The sequence below is a fragment of the Aquarana catesbeiana genome, linkage group LG01, assembly GCF_042186555.1.
Source record: "Aquarana catesbeiana isolate 2022-GZ linkage group LG01, ASM4218655v1, whole genome shotgun sequence".
In the NCBI taxonomy this organism is placed as follows: Eukaryota; Metazoa; Chordata; class Amphibia; order Anura; family Ranidae; genus Aquarana; species Aquarana catesbeiana.
The window spans coordinates 825588257-825599539 of NC_133324.1; the positions used below are offsets into that span (position 1 = coordinate 825588257).

At 46.2% G+C, this 11283-nt stretch overlaps 1 protein-coding gene across 2 annotated transcripts in view; it reads right to left on the reverse strand.

Moving 5' to 3' along the window:
* The window catches only part of SLAIN2 (SLAIN motif family member 2), a 95582-nt gene extending 85576 nt beyond the window's left edge, over nt 1-10006 (reverse strand). The window contains exon 1 of one of the 2 annotated variants that reach the window (XM_073608476.1): nt 9486-10006. In XM_073608476.1, coding sequence (XP_073464577.1) covers nt 9486-9853 — 368 coding nt within the window. In that variant the 5' untranslated portion in view covers nt 9854-10006. The remainder of the gene's footprint in view (nt 1-9485) is intronic. The other variant, XM_073608477.1, reaches the window with a different exon arrangement.
* Between the last annotated feature and the right edge of the window lie 1277 nt (nt 10007-11283).

Here is an 11283-nt window from a genome sequence, read left to right on the forward strand (position 1 = left end):
TGCTCCAGCCTTCTCTGCCTGGGAAGTTGCCACGGCTCTGGTAGAGTGTGCCTTTATGCCCATAGGAATCTCTTTCCCTGCTAGAGAATATGCTTGCCCAATAGCTAACCTAAGCCATCTGGCAATCGTGCGTCGAGACGCTCTGAATCCTTTTCTGGACCCGGAAAATAAAATAAATAGAGAATCAGACTTTCTTATTGTTTTAGTCATTTCTAAGTATTGTAGGATACACCTCCTTACATCTAAGAAATGAAATTTCAGTTCCCCTTCTCCAGCAGGATTGGGACAAAATGAAGGTAGGACTATTTCCTGGCTTCTGTGAAAGCTTGATGCCACTTTAGGCAAAAATGCTGGATCAGTCTTAAGGACTATTCTATCTGGCAAAATAACGCAAAAAGGAGGTCTAATTGATAACGCCTCAATTTCACTGACTCTCCTGGCAGTTGTCACTGCCACTAAAAATGCTGTTTTTAAGGTTAACTCTTTTAACAAACATTTGTCCAAGGGCTCAAAGGGAATTCCTGTTAGGCTTTGCAACACTAAAGATAGATCCCACCCGGGAAAGGGGGGACCTCGGACAGGTCTCTGCCTGGACAGTGCCCTAAAGAACCTGACCACCCATGGATTGGTGGCCAAAGATTTCTCTAAATAAGCACTAAGTGCTGACACCTGGCTTTTAAGGGTACCTACGGATAACCCTTTGTCTGCTCCACACTGTAGGAACTCCAAAACAGCTATGGGGCTCTGCGCCGAGAAGGAGTTTTCAGTGCACCACTTGTTGAAAAGGAGCCAGACCTTTTTATAAATATGACGCGTCTCCTTTTTTCTACTGTTGAGAAGGGTGGATATTAATTTCTGAGAAAATCCCTTAGATTTTAATATACTCTCTTCAGTAGCCAGGCCGCTAATTTCCACTGGTGTACCTGTGGACAGAGGATTGGACCCTGTGAGAGAAGATCCTCCTGAGGTGGAAGGAATAGGGGCGGTTCCACCGCTAACTGACTGAGAATTGAAAACCATGCCCTTTTCGGCCAATGTGGAGCTACTAGAATGAGGGAGGTGTTCTCTAGTTGGAACTTCCGCAGAACCGCCGATAATAACACCGGAGGGGGGAAGGCATAGCATGTCCTGAAATGCCAATTCTGTGTTAATGCGTCCACCCCCAAGGCTCCTTCTCCTGCGTTTAGGGAGAAAAAACAGGGGATTTTCGCATTGTCTCTTGAAGCGAAAAGATCCACTTCCGGGGGTCCCCATTTCTCGGATATGAGATTGGGTCCTCAACCAGGAGGTTTTCAATCTCCCTCTCTCAGCCTCCTCCGGCTGAGAAAGTCCGCTATAACGTTCCTTTCTCCTCTCAGAAACACCGCTGAGAGTGAGAGAGTGTTGGTCTCGGCCCAATTTAGGATGTCTGTTGCTAAGGCCAGGAGACTTCCGCTTCTGGTGCCACCCTGTTTGTTTATATAGGCTACGGTAGAAGAATTGTCTGACCGTACCTGTATATGGTGGCCCTGAAGCTCTTTTTTGAAAAACCTGAGGGCCAGGCCGACCGCCCTCAGCTCCTTCCAATTGGACGATCTTTTTAGTTCGTCTCCCCTCCATACGCCCTGCGCTAGAAGGGATCCCAGATGCGCCCCCCAGCCCTTGCCGCTTGCGTCCGTGGTTACTATCCGTGAAACTGGAATAAGCCACAGACGTCCCTGCGACAAGTTCGCTTCCTTCCTCCACCACCAAAGAGATCTCTTTAATCGATGGGGAATTTGTACTAAGGTGTCTAGATCCTTCTGACTGTGGTCCCATACCCTTAGTACGTATGACTGTAGGGGACGAAAGTGTAATCCTGCCCACTGCACTGCTGGGAGAGTAGAGGTCAGCAGACCTAGAGTTGACATTAAGGACCTTTTGGACACCCGATGGTTGCATTGGAGAGATAAAACTGCTCTGTCCAGTTTTAGAATTTTTTCTCTTGGAAGAAAAACCTTCAAGAGTGTTGAGTCTAGCAGGTATCCTAGGTACATAATGCGTTGTGAAGGAATGAGACTGGACTTGTCTAAGTTCAGGAGCCATCCCAATCCTGTCAGTACCTTTTTTGTCAGGTCGAGGTCCCTGAGCAATTTCTCTGGGGATACTGCAAAAAGGAGCAGGTCGTCCAGATAGGCTATAACTGACACACCCTGCAGTCGCAGGAAGGCCATGGCCTCTGCTAGGATTTTGGTAAATATTCGGGGCGAGGAGGATAGCCCGAAGGGCAGAGCCTGGAATTGTAGGTGCAGTATTGCGTCGCCCAGGTTTATTGCTAAACGGAGAAACCTCTGAGAGGTTTCTGCAATAGGGACGTGCAAATACGCGTCTCTGAGGTCCAGAGACACCATGAAACAATTCTGCGGTAACAGAGCCCTGACCGTAAAAATTGACTCCATACGGAATCTTTTGTAACAAATTGACTTGTTTAAGGGCTTTAAATTCAGAATCAATCTGAATTTTCCTGAGGGTTTTTTTACCATAAATACATGGGAATAAACCCCCTCTCCTTCCTCCCCCTTGGGTACTCTGCAAACTACATTTTGTAGTTCTAGCTGCTTCAGAGCGTCTAACAAGGCCTGGGTTTTTGTCATGCAGCTGGAAAGCTGCGTGACAAGGAACCTTTGTGAGGGGGGCCTTGTAAATTCCAAGAGATGCCCCCTTCTTATGATCCCTAGAATGAACCGATTGGGGGAAATGATCTCCCACTGTGGAAGGAAGGCCCCCAGTCTTCCTCCCACTGCTTTTAGAGAGTCATTGATCTTTCTGGGCTTTTTCAGGAGGGCGAAAAATCGCCCCTCCTCTGCCCTTACCTCTTTGGCCCCAGGTTTTCTTCTGTCCCCCTTGTTTAGGGGCTTCCCTGCACTTTTGCGGACGAAACCCCCTCTTTCTCTGTGTAGGGGTCTTTCGTTTGAGTGGGAAGGACTTCTTTTTGTCTGCTGTCCGGTCTAGGACTGTATCTAACCCAGGACCAAATAGTAGGTCACCTGTCAGGGGTATCCCACATAACTTGACCTTAGAGGCGGCGTCACCCGGCCATGTCTTCAGCCAGAGGGCCCTCCTGGCCGAATTAGCCAGGGCCGCTGATCTGGCTGACATACGGACTGACTCCGCCGAGGCATCTGCTATGTATGCGATGCCTCGCAGAATCGTGGGGAAAGATGCTAGGATAGTCTCTTTAGCTGTGCCAGCCTCAATATGCTCCTGAATCTGGAAAAGCCAATGTTCTAAATTGCGGGCTACCACAGTAACAGCCATTTCTGGTTTTAAGTTACCGACTGTTGAGTCCCAGGTCTTTTTCAGTAATGAGTCTATCCTCTTATCCATGACGTCTGATAAGGCCCCCATGTCCTCAAAGGCCAGGTCTGTGTGCCTAGAGACCGGAGAGAAAGCTGCATCCAGTTTGGGATTTTTATTCCAAATGGACGCTGGACCCTCTGAAAACGGAAATCTTCTCTTAAGGGAACTAGAGAAGAAGGGCTTTCTTTCCGGATCCTGCCACTCTTTTTTAATCGTCTCCACCAGAACCTCGTGTACTGGAAAAACTTTTCTCTTTTGATCTCCTAAGCCCTTGTACATAAGGTCATGGAGTGAGAGGGGTTTTTTATCCTCGTGTATACCGAGGGTTGTATATATTGCCCCTAGGAGATCTTCCACCTCCTCTAGGGACAACTTATACCTGGAGATTTTCCTGGACTCCCCGTCCTGGTCCTCTCCCTCTGATTCCTCATGGGAGTCAGAAGTGCCACTGTCTGGTTGCCTAAGCTCCACCCCGGAAGGGCCTGCAGCCTCCTCTGCCGTAGCCATACTAGTGGATCTGGCAGGAGCCGAGCCCTGAGCATGAGGCGGGGTTGAATCCTGCTGAATGGGATTAAGGGGAAGCTGAAACTTCTCAAAAAGCGTTTTAAAGGATGAAAAAGTGGATGACAGCTCCTTTACAGAGGCTGCCAAGCCGGACTGCTGTTCAGAGTCCCTTTCCTTGACCAGGGAATCTATGCATTCCTTACACAGAACCTTGGTCCAAGCTTCCCCTAAACTGTCCCTACAAGAGGCACATTTCTTTTTAGAGACATGAGTGGACTTTGTCTTTTCTGTGGATTTCTGAAATTACATACAGAAAGCACATTACATTCAGCAATTTTTTAACAGAAACAACCCTGGGGGTGTACCCAACCCACCTGTAGGGATCCGAGTCACCCCCACCCCCTGACCACCCAGGGGGTCTGTCCCCCCCTAAGTAAGGAACCGTACATGGGGGGGGACAATCCTAGGTAGAGAGGACCCCTCCCCAGGGAACTCTTACCTTCGGAAGGCTGGAGCTAGTGTCCGTATGAGCTGCAGCATCTGCCTCAGACATGACTGCAGGTGGTTGCCTGTGTAGAGTCTTACACTGTCTGCACGTGTGAACCGACTCCTCCAGCCTGAGCCCGGCCCCCTATCAGCACCGCGACCGGGAACCGGAAGTCGCGGGTTAAAGGTAGACATCCGCCCTCCGCCGGAAATGACGTCACCCGTCGTCCGGCCCGTTCGTTCCATTAACAAAAAAATGCGGCCTGCACAGTGTACAGGGAGAGCGGAGTGTCCTCCTTGCTGCGGCCCTGTGGACGCGATAGGGGGCCCCCACAGCCTGATGCCACGCTTGACAAGGAAGGGGTGGCTGCTGTTTTGCGGGTATGTACCGCCTATCCACTGCTTGGAAGCCCCTGCTCCCCTGGGGATGTTCTGAAAGAGGCCACAATCTCCCTGATTGTATCAGCCTGGTTCCCTGCACAGTGTCTCCCCTCCGGAGGAAACACTATTAACTGAGGTATGGCAGGGGAAGTGAGAGTTTTATGGGCTGGCGCAGTGTTTCCTACAGGAAGAGGAGGAGACTATCTCTCAATAGTGGCTGTCCTGAATGACGTAAAGGGAAAAAGTCTTGCTAGCAGCATCTTCGGAGCGGTGAAGGAGCGGAGTGTATACCGCACCTTCACCGCTCCTGCCCATTGAAATCAATGGGACAGCGCGGCTATACCGCCGTCAAAGCGCCTCTGCAGAGGTGCTTTGCGGTGGTTTTTAACCCTTTCTCGACCGCTAACGGGTGGTAAAACCGCCCCGCTAGCAGCCGAATACCGACGGTAAAGCGCCGCTTACAATAGCGCCACTTTACCGCCCACGCCCCAGTGTGAAAGGGCACTTAAAGTAACGTAGTGGCAAAAAGCAAAAAAAGGCCTGGTCATGAAGGGGTAAAAATCTTTTGTAAACAAAGTGGTAAACAAATGCCTTAAATATTTATGTTTTCTACTATTTATCACTAATTTTAGGTTCACGACAACAGGATTGAAATCGTGCGAGTTCATTCCCGCATGTCAGTCCTGACTGCGTGGGGCGATTTCAGAGACATCTGCGCGGGTTCCTGCACAGATGTCTATACAAATCACACCCTGAAGTTGCCAAAAGTAGTATACAAACTACTTTTGGGAATCAGAACGGCGTTGCACCGATTCGGACGGCACCATTGCATGTCAAATCACATCAATGTGAACCTAGGCTTATTTTACGTTGCCTTTTTTTTTTTTTTTTCACAAGCCAACACTGTTATTTATTGTTCTATGAATGAAGGCACAGAGAAATATTGCGAGTCCAGGAAAACATCTTGAGCCTTGGTTCACACTAATGCGATGCGAGAAATGCACAAGATTTGCTGCATTTTCCAGTATTGCATTCCAAAGCGATCTGCTGCGGTGTAATGTCAGATTAATGACACCCCAAAACAGACCACAAAACGCACTGCGATTGCCAGATTGTTCACACCCATGCGATGCGATTCAGGTTCCAGGAAAAAATAAAAGGGTTTTGCATAATTTTGGTGCGGATACAATGCGATTTGAGCCATATAAAATGTATGGCTCAAACTGCACCACACAGACATCGCATGTGATGTGCACAGGAATGCAGTGCGATGCCTGTGCAAATCACATGCGGTTTTCCACACACCAGTGTGAACCTAGGCTCAGGGTTTCCACAAAAACATCTCCTTCTAGTGAAATGTTACAATGTATTTCCATTCCTGGGCTCAGGACAGAACCCTTCACACCGATACATTGTATACATTTACCTTACCACCCAGTGCATCAGTTCCCCTCATTGCGATTGTGTACATTCCTAAAACAGCCACTGCCTGTGTTTCATCAGATTAGGCGACCCATCAGAATGTGTAACAAAGGTGACGTTTTGTCGCCTCCATCTTGCTACACCCAGCACTCCTCCATAGTAAGGATACACTGAGAAGGGGGAAAGCGGACATCTTGTTACACCCACCGGAGTTTTGCATTTTACACACATTTTTAACAGTAAAGTGAGTTTATATAGAGAAATACAGTACTTACAACTACGTATGAATGTTTAGATGTTGAATTTTAAAAGCAGCGAACTTCTGTCAGATTAGCAAACTTATGATATGTGCAGGCTTGCCGCTGCTTTTAAAATAAAACATCTAACCAGTCAGATGGAGTTCTAAGTACTATATTTCATTATATAAACTCACTTTACTGTTAAAAATAAGTGTAAAACGCAAAACTCTGGTGGATGTAACAAGATGTCCGCTTTCCCCCTTCTCAGTGTATCCTTACTATGGAGGAGTGCGGGGTGTAGCAAGATGGTGGTGACGGAACGTCACTTCCGTTACACATTCTGACAGATCGCCAAATCTGACGAAACACCTGTACCATGAGATAAATAACCAATGGGTGTTTTTTTTTTCTTTTTTTAGTGATCAATCTAATTTTTGTGGTATTTATCTCAAATGGGATATTTTACTTTGATGAATTGGTTTTTGTATTATGGCATGCTATGGTTCCAAAAAACACACATCATTGCTGTAAGAATAATTGGTGAATTGTGTTCCCACTCACAGAACAAAATCAAGTCAGGCCGAGAGTCATTCACAGAAAGCTTTGTATTTTCTGAATGAATATAAGGTTTCCTCTGATCGGCTGAGGTGGAGATTGTGATTTCATCCACCCTCCTCTCCACATTGGCCAATCAGAAGCAGCCCTGTATTCATTTCATTCAAACTAGGGCTGAAACAACTAATCGATTAATCGACAACTAATCGATTATGAAATTAATCGATTAATCAGCCAGCTGATTAGTTGGCCTGCATACAGAATGCATTATTTGTTTACATATCAGGAAATACAGTGCAGCACACATACAGCTCAGTACATCATCCAGACATGTCAGTGAGAGCGAATGTGTGAGGAGCAATGCCTCATGAGACATGTAGTCCTGGGAAGGAAGTGAGTGGTTCTAAAGGCAGAAGTTTTCTTTACCTTGCTATTGGGGCACTCTATACTGTACTTAACACACAGCAAAAACCACTGTAGAAACAGATCAAAAGCAAACTGCATAGGTGTGTACCGAGCCTTATGCTGGCCACATGGATCAATTTTCAGACGAGAATATTTATATGAAAAATCTTTGTACATTCGCTGAATAAAAGAATGTTGTTTGAAATTTTCACTTGCTTTTAACATTCCGTTTTAAAATGAATGTATTTTCTGAATGAAAACCACATACACTGTCTGAAAATTCCTATGACCAAGTATGTATTATTTCTACATTTTCCTGTCACTGTGGCTGAAAACGATCGTCAATATGACCCCACTAATGATTCTAAAATCAAACGAACGTTCTTAAAATTACATTTTTTGAAGGAAGACATTGTTTTTGTATGGCCAGAATATAATACATTACAGTTCTGTTTGAAAATCTGCAAAACAGTCTAACTTTTTTTTTTCTTTAAATAAAAAAAGATCTGAGAGTCTGATATTTACCAGATTTAACCTCTAATAGTATATACAGTATATATCTCCTCTAATAGTATATACAGTATATATCTCCTCTAATAGTATACACAGTATATATCTCCTCTAATAGTATACACAGTATATATCTCCTCTAATAGTATTTACAGTATATATCTCCTCTAATAGTATTTACAGTATATATCTCCTCTAATAGTATATATCTCCTCTAATAGTACAGTATATATCTCCTCCAATGGTATATACAGTATATATCTCCAATAGTATATACAGTATATGTCTCCTCTAATAGTATATATCTCCTCTAATAGTATATACAGTATATATCTCCTCTAATAGTATATACAGTATCTCTCTTCTGTCTGTTATTCTCAGAGTGGATTAGAGATTTTGCTCCCTAACCATATAGTTGGTTATTTATATTTACCACTGCATAGAGATATTTAGGAATAAATTGGAGGTAGCAGATGGTACACAGTTTATACAGCACTCACAGCTTGAGTCAGTTTGGTCCAAATGACAGAAAACTGGAGTTTGGCTTTAAAGCAAGTTTCCAGCTTCAGTTTAACTAGTTTGTTTGGGTCAAGCTGGTCCAAATGAACTATTTCCTACACTAACAGGTGCACCCGCTGTCAGTGCTGTATAAACCGTGTACCATCAGCTACATAAAATATACAGCGCTGTGTTCCAGCAGAGAGAGGATGACTCCCTGTCCTGCTCCAATAACAAAGTACGGTCGGGTTGAGTGCTGATCATCCATTCACAGTAAGCTTTGTATTCTTTGAGTGAATACAAAAGCTTCTTCCAAAGCTTCTAGGCCAATGTGGATGGATGAAGTCACGATCTCCACCTCAACCAATCAAATGAAGCTTTGCATGCACTCAAAGAATACAAAGCTTCCTATGAATGGCTGAGCCCTACTCTATTTTGTTTCAGGAATGGGACAGGATGGTCTCATCGTTGTTTACAGTGCTGTATACCGTATGTGTATGTAGTATGACGGTACACACAGTTTATGCAACACACTGCGTGCATCTGTTAGCGGGCCACCTTGACCCAAACAAAACTAAAGTGAAAGTAAAGCTAGGCGTTCGGCTATAACCAATATGTTCATCTTTTGAGAAGTGGAAATAGCATTCTCTTGTCAAAGGGACACCATACATGATGACATCACGAGTAAATCTGGCCAAATGACATCATGTATAAACACAGCCTGATGATGTCATGGAAATCATGGCCTGATGACATCTAACTATAGGCAGATGATATCATTGATAAACATAAGCATGACCAGATGACTGCAGGGGTATACATGGCCCCATGACATCACAGGTAAACACAAACTGATGACATGTGTAAACATGACCCCCATCACAGGTATAAGAGGCTCTATGACACAATGGGTATACATGACATGATGACGTGTAAACATGACCCTGATTATATAACAGGTCCATGACATCACGTGTACGAGTGACATCACGGGTCCATGACATCAGAGGGATGGGTGACATCACGGGTCCATGACATCACGGGTCCATGACATCACGGGTCCATGACATCACGTGTACGAGTGACATCACGGGTCCATGACATCACGTGTACGAGTGACATCTCGGTTGACGCTCCGTGCCTTGTGTAGGGAATGGGAAGTATTACCAGCTCTCCTCCTCGGTGAAGTCCACCATCCTGTCCATGTCTTCTAGTCGGAGCAGCACCACCTGGTCCAGCAGGAGCCCACTGTCCTCCCTCCTCCTCTCTTCGGACACGGCCTCCAGGAACTCTTCCCAGGCGGCGCCGTCCCCTCTCCCTCCTCCAGCCTTGTCAGGGATAGCAGGGCCCGGGTTGAGTAGTAGGGAGGAGGCGGTGATGTGGCCCGGTGGAGGCAGTGTAGGAGTCCGGGCTGAGTTCGGTAGTTGAGTGGAGCGGGAGCGGAGCTGCTCGTTCTGTTTCTCCAGCTTCTTGACCAGCTCCTGCAGCTTCCGCACCTCCTGGTCTGCGCTCACATTGGAGTTCACGTCCTCCATAGCGGCCGCTATGATCCTCCCGGCTCTCCGTACCCGGCTCAGCCCCGACCCCAGATCATCGCTCGCCGACTTCCACTAACTGCCAGTCTGTGCCAGCAAACCACGCCCAGACGCTACAGCCGTGACCTCACCCACACAAGCCCGCCTCCCAAAGATTCATTCCACCAACCCTCGCCCTCCCCGGGTGTCGTCCTGCTCCTGACGTCACCGCGTAGCGGCGGAACGTGGCATGGAGTGCTAGTGACTAGTTCCTTCATTGGGTCCGCTTTACTAGACGAGCTGCAGCCATGTTTGATGTGGGCACCAGTAGAGGCTGCTGTGATTGGACGAAGCGGTCACACTTTTGCTTGCGACGTGAAGTTTTAATAGTTTGGTAACAACTTGTGGCAACAAAGCGGAGTGTGTGTGCGGGGATCACATGGTGTGCCCTCTGCCTGTCCTACAACCACACAGAATGATGGGAGGTTGTGACTGCAACCAGGATCCATCTGATCCAGGAATGTGCTGTTAACTTATTTAGGCTCCATTTACCAGAGGTGGGGGACTCGAATCACATGACTTGACTCGAGTCACCTGTTTGAGGACTTGCGACTTGCTTGACAAAATTAAATAAATGACTTGACTTGACTTTGACTTGTCACTAATAACTTGCGACTTGACTTTGACTTGGGCTATTTGACTTGCAATGACTTGGCACCACCAGTGCTGTGTCTTGGCCTAGGCAAAAGCCGCCCCCCCCCCCCCCCACCACAAAAGAAAGCTCCCCCCGAGTCCCGGTTTTGGGGTAGATCAGTATTTTGACTTAATTTGTGACTTGACCAAAATAAATGACTTGACTTGCTTGACTTCTAGCAGGGACTCGACTTGATTTGCTTGCTTTTCGCCACAGTAACTTGGGACTTGCTTGTGACTTGAAGGTTAAGACTTGAGACTTGCTTGTGACTTGCACATATGTGACTTACTCCCATCACTGTCATTTACATCTACGCGCTCTGTGAATGCGCAAAAAACGCCACATTTGTGGTGCTATTCATTGTTAATGGCTCCCCAAACACGGCCAGCAGCACAGGAATACACACAAATCTCAGAAAGGTGCAGGAATGTCTTTGGCACATTTGTTGTACACAGGGCAGCCCGTTCACATGGACTGTATTCTTCATGCCGTATTTGTTTATTATTGTAGTGATTCCCCTGCAGGAGATGCTTAACCACTTGCCTACTGGGCACTTAACCACCCTCCTTCCCAGACCAATTTTCAGCTTTCAGCGCTCTCACACTTTGAATGACAATTACTCAGTCATGTAATACTGTACCCAAATGAATCTTCTGTCCTTTTTTCATACAAATAGAGCTTTCTTTTGGTGGTATTTAATCACCTCTGGGTTTTTTATTTTTTTTGCACTATAAATGAAAAAGACCGAAAATTTTGA